Source organism: Nicotiana sylvestris, chromosome 6, assembly GCF_000393655.2.
Source record: "Nicotiana sylvestris chromosome 6, ASM39365v2, whole genome shotgun sequence".
NCBI lineage: Eukaryota > Viridiplantae > Streptophyta > Magnoliopsida > Solanales > Solanaceae > Nicotiana > Nicotiana sylvestris.
The window spans coordinates 12,894,036-12,918,174 of NC_091062.1; the positions used below are offsets into that span (position 1 = coordinate 12,894,036).

Consider the following 24,139-nt stretch of genomic DNA (forward strand, 5'->3'; position numbering starts at 1 on the left):
AATGGCTGGTATTCCTCATCGACCGGATTTTCGGCCAAATGATCTGCTAGCGCCTGGGCTTTCATTGCTGTGCGAGTGACATAGACTATGTCGAATTCAGTAAGCAAGATTTGCCATTTGGCCAGTCTTCCAGTAGGCATTGGTTTTTGAAATATATACTTCAAAGGATCCAGCCTTCTTATGAGGAAAGTAGTGTGAGTTTGGAGATAATGTCTCAGCTTTTGAGCAACCCATGTCAGAGCGCAACACGTTCTTTCTAGCAGAGTATACTTGGCCTCGTAGCCGGTGAATTTCTTGCTCAAGTAGTAGATCGCTTGTTCTTTCTTTCCGGTTATGTCATGTTGCCCGAGGACGCAACCGAAAGAGTTTTCCAAGACTGTCAGATACAAGAACAGTGGTCTCCCTGGCTCTGGCGGGAACAAAACTGGGGGATTTGAAAGATATTCTTTGACTTTATCGAAAGCTTCTTGACACTCAGTCGTCCATTTGATCGCCGCATCTTTCCTTAACAGCTTGAATATGGGCTCACACGTGCTTGTCAGCTGGGCAATAAATCGACTGATATAGTTTAATCTGCCCAACAAACTCATCACGTCTTTCTTCGTTCTTGGGGGAGGTAGATCCCTGATAGATTTTATCTTTGTTGGATCTAATTCGATACCTCTCCTGCTTACTATGAAGCCCAAAAGCTTTCCCGATGGGACTCCAAAAGCACATTTGGGTGGGTTCAGCTTCAAGTCGTACTTCCTTAGTCTCTCAAAGAACTTCCTCAAGTCTTGGATGTGATTATCCTGTGTCCTGGACTTGACTATTACGTCATCCACGTACACCTCTATTTCTTGATGCATCATGTCATGAAAAATGGCAGTCATGGCCCTCATGTAAGTAGCCCCAGCATTTTTCAGACCAAATGGCATGACCCGATAACAGTAAGTGCCCCAAGGCGTGGTGAAGGCAGTTTTCTCGGCATCTTCTTCATCCATCAATACCTGATGATACCCAATGTAGAAATCTACGAAAGATTGTATCTCGTGTTTGGCGCAATTATCAACGAGGATGTGGATGTTGGGCAGTGGGAAATTATCTTTGGGACTTGCTCTATTCAAATCTCGGTAATCTACACATACCCGAGTTTTCCCGTCCTTTTTCGGTACTGGAACCACATTTGCCAACCATGTTGTATACTGGACTACCCGAATCACTCCCGTTTTCAGTTGTTTGGTGATCTCCTCTTTAATCTTGTCACTGACCTCAGTTTTGAACTTTCGTTGCTTTTGTTGAACTGGAGGACAATCAGGATGAATCGGCAATTTATGAACCACTAGATCAACACCTAGACCCGGCATGTCATCATATGACCAAGCAAACACGTCTTTAAATTCAAAAAGAAGTTGAATTATCGCCTCTCGCGTTTTCTTGTCCGTGTGAATGCTTATTTTGGTCTCCCGGATTTCTTCAGGAGTTCCTAAATTAACCGGTTCGGTGTCATTCAGATTTGGCTTAGGTTTATTCTCAAAATATTCCAATTCTCGGTTTATTTCCCTAAAAGCCTCTTCTTTATCATATTCTGGTTTTGGGTTTATTATTTCACAATTTAATAGCTCGTTGTGATCTGGGCGTGAAGTCTGCAAGCATGTCATATTTAAAGCCGCATTATTATAACTGAAAGAAAAGATAAAGGAAAAATAACAAAATCAGAACAAAGGGAAAAATGAGAAAACAATGATGATTTTTTTTTTATTTTTCTTCTTGAAATTTGGAAGACAACAATGTTTTCAAACTCAGGAATTCAAAACAACAATTAAAAGAAGAAAACATCCAAGTTATATCCTGGAGATAACTTGTGATGCAAGAAAGGTGGCAGGACAGGTCTACCCGGACTTCTGCCTAGTCGGGAATGGCGTGGCCTTCCAGTTTCGGAGTTTGGCGTTTTGCCCCATATATAGTACTTCGGCGGTGCTGGTGCCTTCTCCTGGTTGAACCATGTGAGCCTCGTAGAGCATTTCTCTCATTGCCCCACATATCTCCTCTATTTCCTAAGCCGTGAAAACCTCATCGTCTTCTTCTTTAGTGTATTTTGGTTCGACAAAAGTTTCATATAAATCCGGCAGTGGCCGAGGCAGTTTCCACCCCCCATTCTTCCTTTTCTTTGCCCATTCTTCATCTTCTGGAGTGGGTTGAAAACCTATCCCAAAAAGTTTTTTGGCGGAAGGCAGGGTGATGGGTTCCGTTATTCCCTGCAATGTTCGTCCGAGTCCTTTCCCTGGCCTGAATCCATGCCGGATCATCTCTTTAGCCACCATGATCGAGGCGTTAGACAGGAACGGTTGGGGGCAAGGCCTTCCCTCTTCGTGCTGCTCTGCTAACACAATCTCGAAAGCCTGATAGACCGTGTGCTCTCTCCCTTCCCTTGGTTCAAGATATGGGATGGATGGGTCCCGATAAATGGACTGCTCATCTTCTCCGTGGACCATAATTTTCCGGTCTTCGTACTCAAACTTCACCATTTGGTGAAGAGTAGAAGGCACAACTCCTGCCGCATGAATCCAAGGTCTGCCGAGGAGAAAATTGTAGGATGTATCCATGTCGAGCACATGGAAGGTTATTTCAAACTCGACTGGTCCTATGGCCAACAACAGGTCTATTTCCCCCAGGGTGTCTCTCTTGATGCCGTCGAAAGCCCTTACGCAGACATTATTGGGGCGGATTCTTCCGGTTCCAATTTCCATTCTCTGTAGCGTGGAGAGCGGACAAATGTCAACACCTGAACCTCCATCCAACATTACCCACTTGACATAGTAGTTTTCGCATTTAACTGTTAGATGCAAGGCTTTGTTGTGAGCCGCTCCCTCTGGGGGTAAATCGTTCTTGCTGAAAGAGACCTGGTTGACGGCGAAGAACCTCTCCGTCATCCGTTCCAGTTGTTCAACTGAGGTTTCAACTGGCACGTATGCTTCGTTCAGGGTCTTGAGTAAGATCTTTTGATGCTCGGTTGACCTCATCAGCAGAGACAACATGGACACTTGCTCCGGGCACTTGCGCAGTTGATCTACCACTTCGTAGTCTGGCATTTTCATTTGTTGGAAGAAAACTTCTGCTTCTTCAACGCTTACAGGCTTCTTTGGTGGGAAGCGTCTCCGTGTGGCGTTGCTTAGCTCTTGGGTGTTCGAATACCTTCCAATGAAAGTATTTTCCCGAAGTTCTCCCGTGACTTCTTTACCTTTGTACGTTACCAGCATCCTCTGATAGTTCCACGATACTGTGGACGAGTTTGTCATCGGCTTTTGTGGCACGCGTCCGATAACCACTGGCTCATTCAGCCGAGGTGGTTGAATCGTCCCCCAGACCACATAGGCCCCTTTTAGTACATACATAGGTTTTGCCCTTTTGACTTCGAAGCTCTGCGGCTTCTCTGCTCGTCCTCGTGGGATGTAAAGAACTCCACTCTTCACAGGCACCGTCTTCTTCTCCACCTTCTTTTCGGGCTCGCACTTCACAGTACTGACCTTTTCCCCTTTTTCTGGTTTTTGGGCTGTTTCAGGCTTTTTCCTTGTGTCAACGATGACGATTATGGCTTTTAAAGCAGGATCAAATTCTTTGTCCTCGCAGATCATTCCAATTAGCGGCCCGTTGTTGTGAGCAGGCAACAGATTGTTAGTCACATTTGGGACCTCCTCGTCCCTTAGCACTATTTTCCCTTGCTCTATTAAATTTTCGACGACCCTTCTCAAATCCCAACAGTCATTTGTATCGTGCCCTTCTGCTCCTGAATGATAGGCGCATCTAACACCGGCTTTGTAAGAAGGTGATGCCGGATTGTGCCTTGTCTGAGGGACCGACTGCAGGAAACCTAGCTGAACTAGCTTCGGGAACAAAGTAGAGTATGGCTCACCGATGGGCGTGAAAGTCCGCCTTCTAGGTGGTTCCTGAGGGCAGAAGTTATTTTGAGGAGGCTATGGGTTGTAGTGGTTGCGGTATGGAGGCTAATTTCTGGGAGGTGGAGCTTGGCCTCGATTGGCTTGCTGCGGCGGATGGACATAAGGTTGGGTGTTCATAACCATGTAGGTTTGAGGAGCATATGCCACACTTTGGTGGGGGTAGTAGTGTTGTGGGGTCCTTTCTGGAAAACGGGGCCTGGGATTACGATATACCCTTGCTTCTGATGCTGCCATTGCCGTTTCTTCCTTTTTCTTTCCTCTCGCCATTCCTCCAGACCCGCTTTGGACGGCTTGGGAGGTTGCCCTTATGGCTGCCTAACTCAAAATTCTACCCGTTTTCAGACCATTCTCCACCATCTCCCCAATCTTAATCGCTTCTGCGAAAGGCTTTCCCATGGCTGACATCATGTTTTGGAAATAGTCGGACTCTTGAGCCTGGAGAAAAGTAGTGACCATTTCTATCTCGTCCATGGGAGGCTTCACCCTCGACGCCTGCTCGCGCCACTTAATAGCATATTCTCTGAAGCTTTCTGAAGGTTTCTTCTTCAAGTTTGACAGAGAATTTCGGTCTGGTGCAATGTCGATGTTATACTGGAATTGTCTCACAAAATCTCTGGCGAGATCATCCCATATATGCCATCGGGATATGTCCTGGTCCATATACCATTCCGAGGCTATTCCCACCAGACTTTCCCCGAAATATGCCATTAGCAACTCCTCTTTTCCGCCGGCTCCCCGCAATTGGTTGCAATATTTCTTGAGATGAGCAATGGGATCATCGTGCCCGTCGTATTTCTCAAACTTTGGGGTCTTGAAACCCACTGGTAGGTGCACGTGAGGGAACATGCATAGATCGTTGTAGGAGACGCTCTTCTGTCCGCTCAAACCTTGCATGTTCTTCAAACTCTGCTCAAGGCTTCTCATTCTTTTGGCCATCTCTTCTTGTTCAGCCATTTTGGGGTTCTGATCCTGCACAGGTGCACACTCGTACTGAGGCTGTGGAGGATGAGTGCTAGTGACGAACCGAGTTGGTTCCATTGAGAAAGACGGTGCTTGGAATGTAAACGAGGATGAGTCAAAATTTGGTTTGTACGTAGCAGGTTGTGCCGCGATCGGGCAGGGTGGTGCAGTAAAGATGTTTGTGTTTGCATCTGTTGTCGAGACCCGGGGATGAGAGTTAGAGGGCGATCCAGCAGAGAAGGCTGAAATGGCTGGGTATCCGAACGGGGTAGCAGGATAGCTTATGGGGACATTAGAAGTCCCGCTTGTCCTGGAGAATAACTCAGGGAATCCAGGGACGACACTTGGTGGCTCTTTTCCGTTATTCCAGTCATCCAACATTTCCAACATGCGGAGCCGTAGGATTCTATTTTCCTCCGCAGTTGCGGACTCAGGCGTGAGGACGGCCGAGATCGAACTCTCCTCGGAAACAGGAACTGTTGGTAAAGGAATTTCTGCAGACATTTCTATGCTTCCTTTTGACCTTGTGAAATAAGTGTGAGCACTGCCTCCTGACTTAATAACAGGTAATGGAACACTCCCTTTCGACCTCGTGAAGTATGAGTGCGATGCCAGACTTTCACCAAACCAACCACCTTTTCCAAAAACCTGGAGAGACTCAACGGCAAACGAACGGTTAGTCCGAAACAAATAACAGATAGGCAATCTCACGTTGGGGCATGATGCACCTATACAGTTAAGCGAATTCCTACATGTTTGCGACGAAAGCATGCGTCATTCCGGCTTCCTTTTTAGGCCTTTTATTATTATTATTATTATTATTATTATTATTATTATTTTTTTTTTTATTTTATTTTTCTTTCTTTCCCCTTTGTTACTGTTTTCAATTTTTGTGGTTAAAAAGCGACCGAATTCGATGAGGATTGCCTACGTATCACGATGTCACGCGAATCAGATCATTACGTAGTTCAAAACAGATGAATGTAAAAGAAACACGCATTTTATTACTGAAACGATCTATTACAAGCAACATTTTGAAAAACAAAACTTGAAAATAAAGATAGACTCAAACAGACTAATGCACCCTGATGCGAGAAGACGGACAGAATATGCCATGATACAGACTCGACCTATGAATACATTAAGGCTTCGAAAATTGGTGTCCGTGGGGCATTGTTCGGCCTTGTCGCGGTCCTAGGTGTGAGATCCCTCTCAAGTTGCTCCAGCTCGTGCATGGTCTGCTTGACATAACCCATCACTGCCGAGAGAACGGTAACGCTGGTCATGTTCTCACACTGTAGACATCGTCTGATGATGGCGTGGGCAATGGTCTTGATCCTATCTTTGGTTTGTTTCTTCTCTATGAGCAGGCGTTTTATCTGATCACTGCACGTTTTTAAAACCTGAGAGTCTTGTATATGCTGATTCTTCAGTTGCCGCACTTCTGTCTTCATTTCAGCCAACAAGTCGTAACAGTATCTGCTCTCCAATTGGAAATCCTCGGCCTGCTTAACTGCTTTAAGCTCAAGTGTGGCCATCTCTCTCTTCATTTTAGCAACAGTTTTCTCGTGGTCGCGTTTCAATTGGTTCAAGTATCGGCGATGCTTATCTACTCTTGTACCCCACTGTGCCTTGAGCTCTGCTATGACCTTTTCAGATTCTTCTAAACCATCTCGTCATTCCCTGACTTCTCTTTTCAAACCCTTTATCAACTGCTGGTCTGATCGACTTCTGGGCTGTTCATCAAGAGCCAATCTCAATTTTTGGATTTGGGCCTTAAGTTCTTCATTCTCTTGGATCAATCTATTCTTTTCGCTTCGATCCGCCGTGATTTGTATGCTGTTATTGAATTTCAGACTGTCCATTTGTAGCTTCAAATCGCCAATCTCTGCCCGATAACCCTTCTCTTTTGCTAACCAGTTCCATTGCCCTTGGGATGATTCTACGAAATCTTTGAGATGCGGCCTCTTAGCCGGTCTTTCGTAGGACAGGCTACCTCTAAACCAAGCGTGATATTCTGGGGCGACTTCCCCTTTTGCCGTATTAATCACACAAGTGTTTGCTGTCAGATGTTGGCATTCACTCCAGATTTGGCGAACTTCTTCTTCAGGGAAATGACCGTTCGGACTGATTTCAATCACTTGGGTACTCAAATCTTCATCTTTCGGTACCACTTGGTACCTCCCAAGTTGCCTCAAAACCCGATACGGTGCATAGGGTTGGATACTTTTCAGTCCCATCAACAGAAAGTGAGGCCGGGTTGCCGGCATGTATATGATTTCCTCGATAGGTGACCATCCGAGCGTCCATTGGATTTGGCTGGCAGTGAGAGTTCGGAGAAATGAGGTCCATGATGTGACTCCCTCAGGTAAATTGAGCCCTTTGATTCTCGTGTAGAATTCTCCAATACAAGTTTTCTCTGGCGAACCATAACCCAAAAGTGAGGAGCGATGGCATAAATGATCGGTCATCCACATTTGCAACAGTAGGTTACATCCTTCGAAAAAGTCGCCCCTGGCTCGACAAGCAGTGAGAGCCCGGAAAATGTCAGCCATAATCATAGGCGCCAGAGTACTTTTATCTTGGGTAAGCAAAGTATTGACGACCCCGGTTACTTTTAGATCAATGTTTCTGTCTTTCCTTGGGAACACTATAAGACCCAGAAAGGCTGTCATAAAAGCTACCAGCCTGTGTTCGTCCCACTTTTGTCGGTTGCCTCTACTGCATAGTTTGAAATCCGGCTTATTGAATCCACCCACGTGGCCGTATCCAGCATATATGAGGTGGAGACTGCAGAATCCTTTGGCAAGATCTGGATGGTGGAACGTTCGAGGTATTTTTAGGAAATCTAGAAACCGGTGTACCGTGACGGCCCTAGGTGCAATCAAATATTTGAACCTTAACAGAGCTTCATCACCTCCGATGTATCCCGCTATTTCTTCCAATGTCGGGGTGAGCTCAAAGTCTGAGAAATGAAATACGTTGTGTGCTGAATCCCAACAAGTGACCAATGATCTGATAATATCAACCCGAGGCTGAACGTCTAGTAAATCCGGGAGATCTTTCAGATATTTTCATACTTTGTCTTGCCCCTCCTTGCCTAAGTCGTTCCACCATAATCGCAACTCAAAAGAAATCTTGGTCATTATTGAAAAAGGTTCGTTTTGTATCGTGCTCATCCTGCACATTTATTAGGGTGATTATGCCAAATAAAAAAAACTTTTATTAGACTCAAAAAATAAAATTATCTAGATCTTTTTTTTAAGATTCCTTTTTTGCAAAATGGGAGGTTGGACCCGATGAGAGTTGCCTACGTATCTCACACCCTGTGAGAATCAAACCGGCGTAGTTCGGGCGGATCAGAAATAGGGGAAACAAATAAAATCTTTTAAAGAAAAAAAAGGAATATATATTTTTATTTTGTTTTCTGAAAAGAGACTAAGGAAATATTTATGCATTTTAAACTTTTTTTTTTCATTTTTTTTTGAAATTTCGAAAATCTTTTAAAAAGATACTACAAATGATTTGTTTTTTGAATTTTCCCCTCTTTTTACATATATTTTGAATTTTGAAAGCGATTAAAAGGAATAAATCAAACTAAAAGACAAACTTTGTTTTCATTTTTCTTTTTCTCTTTTTTTTTTAAGAAAATTCCGGTGAGGTTTTGACATTACTTGGACATTGGTTTTATATTTCAAAAAATAAGTAATTATCTCCCTACCCTTCTATTCTCTTTTTTTTGAAAATTTTACGAAAACCGGTCAGCATGCAGATCCGAAGCAAATAGATGCGCAAAACAAGCGGGATGCAGCAGGACGGTCTTTTCATTTCAGGTTTCCTGTCCTAGACGGACCCAACCCCTGTGTTGAGTCCCCTATGTCAAATGCAACATGATGCAGATAAGCGTTCCTACTAGGGATCCGGCATGAGGTTTCGTTATACTAGGTTTATAACCTGGGTATATGTTCTAGACTGTGTACCCGAGCGGACAACTCGAGTCGAGGAGGGGGCAACTTACCGGGAACCAAAAGGCCATCCGGCTTCGTAACTTATCCGTCCTCTTTCTTATTTCAGGTATTGACACTAACAGAATAGGGAGCCTCGACCAGCGAGCTTCTCCCCGGAGGTAAGAAGAGAAAGGTTTCGGCACAGTTTATATACAATTCAGATAATATCAAAGCGGTAAAAGACAACATTTAGCACGTTATGCCTAAACATGTAATAAAGATCAGATAATAAAGCCAAATATAACAATTATTCTAAGCTCGAATTCTTGAACCTGAACCAGAGGTTCTGGGTTATTTTCCCCAGTGGAGTCGCCAGAGCTGTCACACCTCCTTTTTGCGCGCCCGCCCCGAAGGGTTAAATGCGCGAGGGAGTTTTTCCAATTTAAGTGACAATATTCGAAATGGGATTATTTATTTAATTCAGAGTCGCCACTTGGGAAAGGTTTGGCTTTTGGTGTCCCAAGTCACCGGTTTATCTTGAATCCCAAATCGAGGAAGTATTCGACTTTTTCAAATGAAGTCTGCGAACCAGAAATTCTAAGTAAGGAATTCTATTGACCCGAGGGAAGGTGTTAGGCACCCTCAAATCCCGTGGTTCTAGCACGGTCGCTTAAATTGTTATAATGGCTAAATATCTGATTTAAATACATGTTATGACTTATGTGCTTTTATAAAATTTAAAACCGCTTTTATTATTATCATTTATTTTATATAGAATTGCAACGTCGTGAAAATGCATCTCGAACCACGTCACAATCAATGCACCCATAATTGTTAACACATTTCGACTCCGTCGAGATTTGGATTTGGGTCACATCAATGTACACCCGAATTTAAGAATGTAATTTTAATTGAGTCGCGCCTAAAGAGTCTAACGCGTTATTATCTTTGGATAAGGCAGTGAAATTCACTAAACAGTCCATCCCAAATTCTAAGTATTTATTATGATTAATTATTGAGGGCCCCGCAATTTGCATTTTTATTTGGCGAGGCTCGTCTCATTATTTTAGAAGGGATATCCTAAAGCGACTACATTTCTAATGTGTTTGTCTCTAAAAATAGAAGAAAAAGATACATACTAATTAAATTGCATTCCTAGCTAATCCCGGCCTCTTATTAGTTATCTGATTAATTATTTACAAGGTGAAGAAACGTTGTACCTCATGGAACATGCTTTTAATTTGATAGAAGAATTATATACAAGATTGATGAAACGCTACACTTAGCCCAAATACTCCTCGAGTTAAATTTAAACTCATTTAAACAGGATTAATAAAGTTACTTATTAGATGGTGCTACTAATAATATTCGGAACTCATCCTAAAAAAAACTGCCTACTGAAATTGAAGCTCCCAAATTTAAAACTGTGTTGCATTCGGCAATATTTTAAAATCCATTTCGCCCTACATGCTCAAAACAACTAAATAAAAGTTCGAATTAATGATTACATTAAATGGTTGCACATTCCATGAATTAAATAGTTACATCCTGTATACCACTAAACGAATCACATATCGAGGTTTTAGATCAACATAAGCTTCGATTGAGTACAAACTTACTAATGCATTCTCTATTGAACTACAGGCTAAAGTTTACATAATTTAACAACATTTATAAAACTGTGAGCAAAGCAGCAGATGATTATGATTCCTTCATATCTTTCAATTCGTGCTTTTCATTGTTACATCAGTATGAGATGTGTACCTGGGAAATGCTTACAATGGGAGAAGCAAAGGAAGTCAGTAGAGTAACAGTGGCAAACGAAACAGCAGCAGTAACAACAGGTAGCAGCAGAACAAATTCCAATGCAAGATGCAACTATAGCCGAGGGAAAAAGTAGCAAAAATGACAGCAGCAAGCAGTGTAGTAGAAACAGAACTCCAGACAGACCAAATCCAGGAATAGACTAATGCAACCCACAACCAATAACCTTAATTAAGACTTGGAAGAATCAGAATTGATTAAACAGGTTGAAAAACAAGTGAAATCCAAACAACAATAGAAAGAGCAGTTTCTGATTGTTGTCTGTATGTTTTCTATCTCTTGCTCTCTCTCTGAAAATCTTTTGTATCTCTTTTCTGAATCTATACTTATGTGTATCCCTCTATGCCTATCCAATCTCTGTATATGCCTCTCTATTTTCTATCTCCTCTTTTTCAAAATCCAGTCCCTCTCTATGTCCCCCCTCAATGTGTATCTGTATATGCCTGTTTTTAGTGGTATCTCCCTGTGTATGTGTCTGTCTATCTTTTTTCAATCCCCCCCTTAACTAATGGAAGTTCTGCCTCTTTTATAGCCTAGCATCAGCCCTTTACAGTCTGTTAAACACATCAGAACCCCCCCCCTTCTGCTGTTTTTCCACTCATCTTTTAAAAGTAGAACCCTTCCCATGAGATTCCCTGACAGCCCTTTTATCACCTTATTAAACTAAAACAAAGGTATGGGCAGCTTGAAGATGGCCTGACAGCCCATGCTGTCCCATTTGCTCTAATTATTAAAGCACTATAGTGCACATGCTATCAATTCAGAACTCAAGCTGAACTGAAACCACAAACTAAACTATAAATGTTTCTGATTCAAATCGAACAAAACACAGACAACATACTCAGTTCCTAATTGAGTTCAAACAAAATTTCATCAGACAAACAAATGACAGGGATCAGATTATCACTATTCCAAGCTGAACTAATTTACGACGTATATCGACTCGACTATACTAATTGTAACACATACAATCAATGATCAGAAATCCAATAGTATCAACATGTGATTCAAATTGTACTAACTAAACAATGTTGTACTGGGGACTAATTAATCAATCAAATTTAAATTCAATTGATTGTACAGCTTACACATATACACACAATCAATAAATGAAGAGGAACTTGACTAAATACAGAGGTCCGGGCAAGGTGGACAACACAGTCGACAAAAATTCAAAACATAAATTAAACAAAACATTTGGACATATGAACAGACATTCAATTACAACAGACAAGATGAACTGATAAAGAAAAAGAAAACAAAAATTACCTTAAAGCCTTGAAAAATCAGAAAGCCTTAGCTCGGATTTGAATCGACCTTTCTTGGGGTTGAACGGACTTTAATCGAAGTGTTCTCTACTGAGAACACTTCGATTAAGGTCCATTAGACCCTAATCATTTAGTTCAAACGGACACCGATCGGGCTCAGGGTTCCTAGGGTTCCTAAGGGTCAGATTTGGGATTTGTGTTTCCCTGGTTAGATTCGGACCAAACCAAGCATGGTTTGGTCACGAGGAGGTCAGGGGAGTGTCTGGTATGAATCTAGGGTAGATCGGTGTAGATCGAGTTTTGCTCGAATCTTCAAATGAAGATTCGAGAACCTAGGGTTTGATTCGAGGCAAAAGGATAACAGATCTATGCTTAGGGTGATGAGGCGGTCCTATGGTGTTAAGGTGGGGGTCACCGGCGTCCATGCCGCCGGGTTTTTGGTGAGGGGAAAGGGGGGCGGCTCTAGGGTTCTGAGGGACTGGGGGTTTGGTGAGGACGACCTAAGGGCAGGGGGGGTCTGGCTAGGGGCGTGGGGTAAAGGAATGGGCTTATATAGTAAATGAGTGATCAAATCCTGGCCGTCGGATGGAGTGAGATGAAGGGCCAGGATCTTTCAGCTGGTGAAGAACGGTGTCGTTTCAACTTAAAGGGGGTTGGGTCGGTCCGGGTGGAATGGGTCGGGTCCAAACAACGGGTAGGTGTATGTGATATTGGCCGTTGATCATCCTGAGATCAACGGCCCAGATCAAGCAAGATCGAAACTACATCGTTTAGACGCCCCTGAGGTCAGCTGGTCTGGACCGGGCAAAACACATGTTTTGGGCTTGATTTGGTTCAGCTGAGCCGGCCCAATTCTAAATTCAAACCCATTTTCTTTTTTAATTTGATTTTAAAAAATGAAATTCCTAATAAAAATGTAAAAGCCAAAAACTAAAAATCACACAAATATTAATTAATACTCAAACCACAATTATCACTCACATTAAACATCCAATTGAAATAAAATCACTTAACGACAAAAATAGAATAAAAGATGCATATTTTTGTGATTTTTCTTTTATGACATATGTTATATATTTTGTTTTGATAAAAAAAAATGGACAAGGTCACAAATAGAAACATATGCCACGTGAAATCCGAAAATTGTACAGCAAGACCGTTTGCTATTTTTTTTTATTCCTTTTGGGAGTAGTTGTCGCATAAACAAAAATCACGTGCTCACAACCTCTACCAAATGTTTTGTGATAAATCTTACCACTGACAAGATTATTTTGCAGGGAAAAGAGTAATCAATATTGTTAGTTGTATGAGTCCACCAAATAGTAGAGTACCTGGTCCTCTACGAGATTCTGCTGAGAATGTTGATAAACTGTAAGTAAATGATACACGGGATTTTTACGTGGAAAAATCCCACACAAGGGGACCAAAAAACCACGACCTATACCAGTAGGCTTTCAACTTCACTAACTTGTAAAAAACTATTACAAGCCACTTTGTAATGACTCCATTACAAAGAATTCAACTCAACCAACTTGTGGTAATCTTACCATAAGACACTTTGTAACTCCCTAGTTATAAAGACTTTTACTAACTTGTGATGGTCTCAACATAAGCCACTTTGTCACTCTACAATTACAAAGGCTTTTGCTTATGACTAAACCTAGTCACAACATAAACTCAAAGAGTTTATGGATTTTACAAGAGGATTCCTAATCAACGTTTCTAGCTAAGAAATTTAGGAGATACAATAAGTACAATCACAAGGTTACAACTCAACTAAGGACAACAACATGCTAACTTTAGGAACTGGTCCATAGTCGCGTTCAACTTTGTTCTTCAAGCTCGTAAGGATTGATTTCTCTGTTTTTGCAAAAGGCTTGAATGAGAAACTGAAACATTCAAGTAATGTTTCAATATAAACTCATGTTGGTACACCTTGATCACATCACTTGAAATGATGTGAGCACTTTAGTTGGTCAAGAAGTGAGTGGGCGTTGGAAATAGTGCAGTGCGGCAGAAACAGTGCAGGCAGTCACTTCGTTTCCAGCTGTGTCCAATTGACTTTGTACTGCTAGGAGGGAACCACAAGGGTATCAGGTCCTTGTTTGGTTTTCTAGCTCCTGAAGCTGTAGCATTTCACATTTAGCTGGAATCCGTTAAATGCAGTGTAGTCCAAGTGAGTCAGTTTCCTATCTGGTCCTTAACATTAAGTTTGTTAGATCATCAAAACACAAGGCAAAGATATTGAAAACCTATCAATTTCCCCATTTTTGATGATGACAAACTTAACATTGATAACGTGGATTTAGAGCTAAGAGAACCAGATTAAGTAACAGGAGAACAAAAGTTCCCCCTAACGTTATGCCCTTTCTTACACATGTTCCCCCTGACTTTATGGTCATATTTATACTATTATTTTCCCCGTTTTGGCATCATTAAAAAGGTACAAATAGAAGAACAACACAAAGAAGTTCAGCCAAGCTAACTCATGCCACATATGTGCACACAAACATGATAGAGAATAGAAACATAAAAGTAAAGCACTGATATAATAAAAGAGGATAGAATTTATATTGATAAAATTTCAATATGCCTTTGCTTAAAAAGAAAAAGGCAACATTGGACTGTTAAAACGGGAGCAGTAGTGTTTCATCACAACCACATAAAAAAACAAAACATTTGCCACAACAAAAAAAAAACTTAAAGAACATTTCCAGAAACTGGTCACTGAAGGGGTACTTAGGGGGCACTAGGAGTAGAAGGCTTGGAGGCTGCAACAAGTGTTTGGAGAACAAGGTCTATTCGGCCATTGACCGACTTTTGCTCATTGAGCAGTTCTACTTGTAGGTTCTCTACTTGCTGTCACTCCTCCTTTTTACTCGCGCCCGCAGGGGCGTAGGGGGAGTTTTTCCAATTAAAGGACAATCGAAATGGGATTTATTTATTTATTTATTTCAGAGTTGCCACTTGGGAAATTTATGGTGTCCCAAGTCACCGGTTGAATCCCGAATCGAGGAAAGGATTGACTCTGTATTACAGTCCGCGAACCAGAAATCCGGGTAAGGAATTCTGTTAATCCGGGAGAAGGTGTTAGGCATTCCCGAGTTCCATGGTTCTAGCACGGTCGCTCGACTGTCATATTCGGCTTATTTATCTGATTTTAATACATGTTGAACCTATGTGCAAATTTTAACTATTTATCGCTTTTTTTATTATTATTTTTAACGAGAATTACGACGTCGTAAAAATACATCTCGAACCACGTCACATCAATGCACCCGTGGTTATTGACACATTTCAACTTTGTCGAGATTTGGATTTGGGTCACATAAATGTGCACCCGAGTTTAAGAAAGTAAATTATTAAAGGCGCACCTAAAGCGACTAGCGTATCATTATTTTGGGGAAGACCGTGAAATTTTGCTAAACGGCCCATCCCGAAGTCTAAGTATTTAAAATAACCATTCATTGAGGGCCCCGCCGTTTGTACGTTTTATTTGGCGAGGCTCGTCTCATATTTTATTTAAAGAATATCCTAAAGCGACTAAGATTTTTCTATGTTTTTTTTTCTAAAGATAAAGAAAAGGTCCTAATTAGTTAATATTATAAAAGCGGGCTTCGAGTTCAAGTTCGATTCCAAACAAAAGGACGGACCTTTTAATTTGAACCCGCTACCTAACTCAAAGCCCCAAACTTATATTGTGTTAACTATATACTAAAACCTTTAAATCAGGCCCAAATGAAATGGGCCAACTAATTCTACTTGTGAACGAACAACAACAGGTGGGCCTGAGGCAAGCCCCAAACCGAACGGGGCGTGCCAAGCTGCATAGGAGAGATCGAGGGATCGAGCCCTTGAAGTCAAGTATTTACTTATTTATTTGCATGTCATTAGGTAAGCATCCTGATTTTATAGTGAAAGCAGTACATCGTTCTACTTGGAACAACTTGAACAAAATAACCACAACACTCTTTATGGACCCATTTTAACATGCCATGATGTAGCAAATAAACAGTCCTATTTTAGTACAAAACACATGACGACCATTACTAAAGGTTTATTGCAATGTGAATCGCTTACAAATGACTTCACAAAACAAATTACCAAAATTGAAATTAATCTAACTATCCTATTAACCTAACGTAAAATAAAATTAACTATCCTTTCCGCCAATCTTGTCTTGTCGCCTCATAGTGCCCTTCGAGGGGTTTTCACTAATAAGACTCTCTCATTTCTCTCAACTCCCGTCGCCTTAGGGTGCCTGTGAAGGTTTTCACCGATAAGACTCTCTCATTTTTATTTCTCTCAACTTCCGTCGCCTTATGGTGTCTGTGGAGGTTTTCACCGATAAGACTCTCTCATTTTATTTTACTTTTTAGCTGGGGATTGGAGTGTTACCGATATGACTCTCTCTGCTGGGGATTCTTCTGGCTACCAATTCATTTCCAGCTTATGATCCTCTTATCTGCTGGGGATCAAAGTGTTATTCCCGACTTCCATTTGCATGACTTGGCACTTCTCGGGGACTGATCGGGAGGTCTTTTTTTGGACATCAATGTGGGTTTTTGTGTATGGATAAAAGAAAAGAGGTATCAAAAGGTTCAAAATAATTTTGATGGGTAAAACATTACAACTCTTCGAATCTACTTTCTTTCCCAAAATTATAAACACAACTTCTGCCCCAGTTTTTCTTGCTTGGGGATTTTTTTGTTTTTTGTTACACTATGAGTGAGCCGTGAGGCGCCTACGTATCCTTTTTGAGGAATCAGGTCAAACGTAGTTCCCAATTCCTTTGTTTTTCTTGTGACTTTTCTTTTGTCTTTATTATCATTATTTTTCTCTTCTCTTTTTCTTTCATTTTCATTACTGATTCCAAAAGAGGGGTATGAAAGAATAAATAAGGCTCAAAAGGGGAAGCAAAGGTTGAAGTGTTTGGATGGAAGAACAAATTGCCTCCGTTATTTCATTCTCCAATACCATGCCAAATGCAAACAAACAACAACAATTAAAAGAAATCATACATAATATCTCTTAACTGCGTCAGAATTGATAGCCATGTCGACGCATTTCCCTTCGATATCTGTTAAACATAAAGCGCCATTGGACAACACTCTGGTTACAATGAATGTCCCTTGCCAATTCGGGGCGAACTTGCCCTTTGCCGCAGCCTGATATGGGAGGATGCGTTTCAGCACTTGCTGGCCCACTTCAAACTTCCGGGGACGCACCTTTTTGTTGTATGCTCTTGCCATTCTCCTTTGATATAACTGGCCATGACACACAACTGCCAATCTTTTTTCAACAATCAAGTTCAACTGCTCCAGACGAGTTTTGACCTACTCATCATCATCAATCTCAGCTTCAGCGACAATCCGAAGGGACAGGATTTCAACTTCCACCGGTATTACTGCTTCAGTTCCATATACCAACAAATAATGAGTTGCCCCTACTGAAGTACGGACAGTAGTGCGATAACCCAACATCGCAAATGGTAATTTTTCACGCCATTCCCTCGAACCTTCTACCATTTTCCGAAGTATCTTCTTTATGTTTTTGTTGGTTGCCTCAACTTCTCCATTCGCCTTGGGACGATATGGGGTGGAATTGCGGTGTGTAATCTTAAATTGTTGATATACCTCATTCATCAAATTGCTGTTAAGATTAGCACCATTATCCGTGATAATCACCCTTGGGATTCCAAATCTACAGATGATATGGGAGAGAACAACATCTACCACTGCCTTCTTGGTTACCGACTTGAAAGTTTTAGCTTCAACCCACTTAGTGAAATAATCGATGATCACCAGAATAAACCTATGCCCGTTGGATGCTGCTGGCTCAATTGGTCCAATGATATCCATGCCCCAGGCAACAAATGGCCATGGTGCTGACATGGTATGCAATTCTGTCGGCGGAGAATGAATCAGATCTCTGTGTATCTGACACTGATGGCATTTCCGCACGAAACTGATACAATCACGCTCCATAGTGAGCCAATAGTACCCTGCTCGAAGAACCTTCTTCGCTAATACATATCCGCTTATATGTGGCCCACAAACTCCAGCATGTACCTCTGTCATAACTGTCGTGACTTGACTAGCATCTATACATCTCAGCAATCCCAAATCTGGTGTTCTTTTGTACAACACTCCTCCACTGAGGAAAAATCCATTTTCCAGTCGCCGAATGGCTCTCTTTTGATCTCCGGTGTCCTGCTCCGGGTATATCCCCATCCTGAGGTCTTCCTTGACATCATAGAACCATGGTTCGCCATCAAGTTCTTCCTCTAACATGTTGCAATAAGCATGCTGATCACGAACCTGAATATGCAACGGGTCAACATAAATTTTGTCTGGGTGGTGCAACATTGATACTAAGGTGGCCAAAGCATCGGCAATCGCATTATGAACTCTTGGGATGTGTCTGAACTCCACTGATCGAAATCGCTTGCTCAGATCGTGCAAACATTGTCGATATGGTATGAGCTTCAAATCCCTTATTTCCCATTAAACCTGAATCTGATGCACCAGGAGGTCCGAGTCTCCCAAGATCGAGACGTCCTGGACATCCATGTCTGCAGCTAGCCGTAGACCCAAAATGCATGCCTCATACTCAGCCATGTTGTTGGTACAATAGAAACGCAGCTGAGCCGTAACAGGATAATGATGTCCTGTTTCAGAAATAAGTATCGCTCCTATTCCAACTCCCTTCGCATTTACGGCTCCATCGAAAAAAAGCTTCCATCCTGGTTCCTTGGTCATTTCCAACTCATCTATATGCATCACCTCTTCATCAGGAAAATACGTCCTCAAGGGCTCTTATTCTTCATCAACAGGATTCTTAGCCAAGTGATCAGCCAATGCTTGGGCCTTTATGACCGTCCTCGTTACATAGACGATGTCGAATTCTGTGAGTAATATCTTCCATTTCGCCAATCTCCCTATGGGCATAGGCTTCTGGAAAATATACTTCAGTGGATCCAAGCGAGAAATGAGATAAGTAGTATATGATGACAGATAGTGCTTCAATTTCTGGGCCACCCAAGTTAGGGCGCAACATGTCTTCTCGAGTTGAGTGTACTTAACCTCATAGCCTGTAAACTTTTTGCTGAGATAATAGATGGCTTGCTCCTTCCTTCCTGTAATGTCGTGTTGCCCCAGTACACAGCCAAATGAATTCTCCAGGACCATTAGATAAAGAATTAACGGTCTTCCTAGATCAGGTGGAACCAACACAGGTAGATTTGACAAATATCCTTTGATTTTGTCAAATGCTTCTTGACATTCCGCCGTCCATTCTACCGCAACATCTTTCTTCAGTAGCCGAAAAATGGGTTCACAAGTTGCTGTGAGTTGAGAAATAAACCTGTTGATATAATTCAACCTTCCCAACAGACTCATTACTTCTATTTTGTTCTTCGGCGGTGGCAATTCCTGGATGGATTTGATTTTTGACGGGTCCAACTCAATGCCTCGCCGACTGACGATAAATCCCAACAGCGTTCCAGATGGAACACCAAATGCACATTTGGCCGGGTTGAGCTTAATGTCGTACCTTCAAAGTCTTTGGAAAAACTTCCTTAGGTCTACCACGTGGTCTTCCTGATGCTTAGATTTTATGATCACATCATCTATGTACACCTCAATCTCTTTGTGTATCATGTCATGAAACACCATAGTCATTGCTCTCATGTACGTTGCCCCATCGTTCTTCAAGCCAAAAGGCATTACTTAGTAGCAATAAGTTCCCCACGGCGTAATGAATGCCGTCTTTTCCGCATCTTCTTCATCCATCAGAATCTGATGATACCCAGCATAGCAATCTACAAAAGACCCGATCTCACGTCCGGCACAGTTATCGATCAAGATATGGATGTTGGGTAATGGAAAGTTGTCCTTGGGGCTTGCCCTGTTCAAATTTCGGTAATCGACACACACTCTGATCTTCCTATCTTTCTTCGGCACTGGCACCACATTAGCCAGCCAATCAGGATATTGAGTGACCCGAATAACCTTTGCCTGCAGCTGCTTGGTTACTTCTTCTTTAATCTTCACACTCATATCTGTCTTGAACTTCCTCAATTTCTGCTTGACGGGAGGGCACACCGGGTCAGTGGGCAATTTGTGAACTACTAGATCGGTGCTTAAGCCCGGCACGTCATCGTACGACCATGCAAAAACATCTTTGAATTCAATGAGTACTTTGATTAGTTCCTCCCTGATGTTCGGCTCAATGTGGATGCTTATTTTGGTTTCCCTGACATCGTCTGCATCCCCTAAATTGATAGCTTCAGTGTCGTTCAAATTGGGCTTGGGTCTCTCTTCAAACTGGCTTAATTCTCTGTTTATCTCTTCAAAGGCTTCATCCTCATCGTATTCCGATTCATCATCATAATCGACCTCTTGTACAATTAGTTCGGAATCAGATTGATAATTTAGACTAGGTTGAAGATCCATTGTGCATGTCATGTCATTAGGACCAGTATAAAGAGAACTGTTCAGAAAGAGAAAACAGAATTAAAACAAAATAAAGAGAGAAAACTTTCACTTTATTAAAATGCGGGATAACAGAGTTTCACACTTTGTCGAATAAAACAAAACTGGATTACAACTCTGAAATAATCCAGAAAACAAGAAAGAAAATCCAGAGCCTACTACCAAGACTCCCTTCGGGTAGGAAGAGGAGTAGCTGTCCAATTGTTGATATTGGCCCTAGGCCCCATAAACTGTATATCCGCCCTACTGGAACCTTTTCCAGCTTCTATCACGTTGACGTCGGCGAACAGCCTTTCAAAACCCTGATTCAAATCTCCATCTAACCCAATCAGAGGTCCGAGAATTTTGGGGACTAACAACCTTCTGATACCTCCTCTAACAAAGGATGTGGAAAGACGTGGAACTGGCTTGGGAAGAACCCAAATTTTCTTCTTCAACATTCGAGCCTGCCTTACATCTGCTGCCGTAGGCTTGAATCCTAGCCCAAAAGTGTCCAGGTTCTTGGGCAAAGAAACTGGCTGGACCATACCTTGCAGATCAACCCCCAAACTTTTCCTGATACAAACCCGCTGTTTAGAATTTCCGAGGCTACCATGAAGGTCGCAGCTGCGATTCTGGGAAGTGGAAGGTCCTCGCCTTCAGAAATTTTATCTACTGAAAGAAAACCTGGTACACCCATGGACCTTTGTCGTCATCAGTTTCTATGAATGGCACAACGACATCACTCACAATTCCTATACCGTCATCCCCGTGCACCACTATCTCCTGCCTATCCCATTCAAATTTCACCATCTGGTGCAATGTAGAAGGCACTGCTTTGGCGGCATGGATCCAAGGTTGCCCTAATAGAAGATTGTATGATACTGCCATGTCTACCACTTGGAATTCCATGGTGAATTCTACTGGACCAATGGTCAATCCCAGTATGATATCACCCACCGTGTCGGTACCACCTCCATCGAAACCTTGGGCGCAGACGTTGTTCCTGTGAATCCGGTCATGATCAACTGTCAGCTTGTTCAGAGTAGTCAAAGTACAGATGTTGGCACTTGATCCATTATCAATCAATACTCGGGTAACCACCGAGTCTTCGCATTTCACGGTCAAGTATAGGGCTTTGTTGTGTTCTGTACCCTCTGCTGGCAACTCCTCGTCAGAAAATGTCACTCGGTTTACCTCGAAGATTTTGCGCACTATTTTCTCCAAATGGTTCACAGAGATTTTATCCGGAACATGGGCCTCGTTTAAGATTTTCATCAGTGCCTGGCAATGATCGCTGGAATGGATCAGCAGTGATAGTAACGAAATCTGCGTTGGGGTCTTTCTTAACTGCTCCACAATGGAGTAGTCTTGTGCCTTCATTTTCTTCAAAAATTCCTCAGCCTCTTCCTCCGTCACTGGCTTCTTTACCACTCCTGGGTTGGACCTTCTTAACTCTACGGGAGCAAAACACCTTCCGGAACGAGTTAAGCCCTGGACCTCACATACTTCTTCCACAACCTCCTTCCCTTTGTACATTACCATCGCTTTACTGTAGCTCCATGTCACGGCTTTCTCGCTGGTTATCGGCATCTGCATTACTGGCCTGATGAGAACTGGCCCTATGCATGCTGGCTTGCTTGGTACCCCTCGCACTGTTACTTTTACCGCATCTAGATTCTTTACAACAACAGGCGAACTCTTCCCCATCACCACTACTGGCTTGACGTCTACCTTTTCCAACTGTACCACTTCTTCTCTACCTGTCGACTTTTCTTTTGGACTAGCACGGATCATCATCACCGTCTGTGAGGGTTTCTTTAGCTCCCCTCCTTCGTGCACAAGCTCGATCATGTGGGTTTCGTGGTGTGCTGGCAACGGGTTCTGATTGATGTTGGGTGCCTCCGGTGTCTGAACCTTAATCGTGTTGGTGTCAATAAGATCTTGCACTGCACGTTTCAACTTCCAGCACTTCTCGGTATCATGTCCGGGAGCCCCCGAACAACACTCACAGCTTACCGAGTGGTCCATATTTTGGGGAAGGGGATTCGGCAATCTGGGCTCAATAGGACTCAACAAACCTAACGGCCTTAATTTGTGGAACAAAGCAGTATAGGTTTCTCCCAGCTCAGTGAATGTTCTTTGTCTCTGCACCCTTTCATTTCTGAAAGCTTGATTCCCCCGGAAACCTGGCCCTGGGGGATTCCTGTAGGCCCTTGGTGGCGGATATGTGTTTTGTAAGAAGTAGTCCATAATTTCACCTTCCCTCATTGGTGGATCGACTCTTGCTGCTTGCTCTCTCCAACGGAATCCGAATTCCCTGAAGCTCTCTCCAGGTTTTTTCTCAAGTTTCAACAGTGTGAGACGGTCAAGGACGATCTCAAGGTTATACTGGAAGTGACCTGCAAATGCTTGTGCTAGATCGACCCATGTATACCACCTGCTAGGATCCTGTCTCGTGTACCATTCCAGTGCGGACCCGCTTAAACTTTGACCAAAATAAGCTATCACCAGCTCATCCTTTCCACCTACCCCTCTCATCTTACTACAGAAACCTCGTAGATGTGCCATGGGATCACCATGTCCCTCATATAGATCAAACTTTCGCATCTTAAAACCTGCCGGCAATTGAACATCGGGGAAGGGACACAGATCTTTGTAGGCCACACTAATTTGGCTGCCCAATCCATGCATATTCCTGAAGGACTGCTCCAGGCTTTTCACTTTGTGAAGCTCTTCGTCTTGCTCCGGATTCTTAGCCGGCCTCTCAGTTTCTGCCGGGAGCTCAAGGTGAGGGGTGTAAGTGTATGGCTTGGGTGCTTTGAAGGTGAGTTTGGGAGGATAGTATTAGTTGTCGTGAACCTGAAACACTGGTTCATCGGATGATTTTTGCAATGTGGCTGGTGGAGGTGCCACGAAAATAGGAACAGTTGGTGGAGAAGGGTTCTGTTTGGGTGGTGAAGTTTGGGGATTATAGGAAGTTTCCCCCTGATAGTATTGGGCAATGGGGAAGCTCGTTGATGGACCAGTGGGAGGGTGTTTCGGAGTCCTAGCCGGTGAGAGGGTAGGAGTAGGGGGAGGGAATAGTGATGTTTGTCCCCTAGCCCAGGCTAGGTGCATCCCAGCTATCTCTTGTCTCAACCTGTCTACTTCCTCCTTCATCATTTGCATCTCCGTCTTTTCCTCCTCAACACTTTTGTCCGAACCAGACATGCTTTTCGGAATGGACCCTTTAGATCTTGTGTGGTAATGGTAATCTGCCGGAACGTTCTAACGAGCTAACTGTTTCGAAATCTGGATTCAACAAACTTTGTTAGCGTTAGAGTTTAACAAATATTGCAATTGCACATTGGGGATATAATGTTCCTAAGCAGTTTAACCATTTCTATCATGTCTTTGTTCTGACTGCATGCGTCATTCCGACTTCTTTTAAGTACCTCCAAACTTTCCTTTATTTGTTTCTTTTTTTTCTTTCTACTCTTCTCCCTTTCCTTTTTTAGTGGTGGTCAAATCTTATGTGGATTGCCTACGTATCATGTCCCGCATGAATCAGACCAAGCGTAGTTCTGACTCATAAATGCGAAAACAAATTTTGGGAATTTTCCATTTTCCTTACTGAAACATTATAATACAAACTAAACATTTTTTGGAAAGGAGAACAAACCCGAAGTAAAACCAAGTACGGACTAAAAAAAAACTACTGACACATTTTGATGCAAAAGAGAACA

At 42.5% G+C, this 24,139-nt stretch overlaps 1 protein-coding gene across 1 annotated transcript; it reads right to left on the reverse strand.

Annotated features, from left to right (window-relative positions):
* Positions 1–21,083: 21,083 nt before the first annotated feature.
* Positions 21,084–23,624, reverse strand: LOC138870269 (uncharacterized). The gene is made up of 2 exons (XM_070148065.1): positions 23,438–23,624; positions 21,084–22,360 (listed from the first exon to the last, which is right to left on the reverse strand). Exons 1-2 carry the CDS (start codon positions 23,622–23,624, stop codon positions 21,084–21,086), a joined length of 1,464 nt encoding a protein of 487 aa, XP_070004166.1.
* Positions 23,625–24,139: the final 515 nt, after the last annotated feature.

Coding starts and splice junctions, on each gene's coding strand:
- LOC138870269 (XM_070148065.1), bottom strand. CDS start 23,624: ATGTCTGGTTCGGACAAAAGTGTTGAGGAGGAAAAGACGGAGATGCAA. Junction 22,361..23,437: donor TCCGAAACACCCTCCCACTG/GTCCATCAACGA, acceptor TGAAACGTGCAG/TGCAAGATCTTATTGACACC.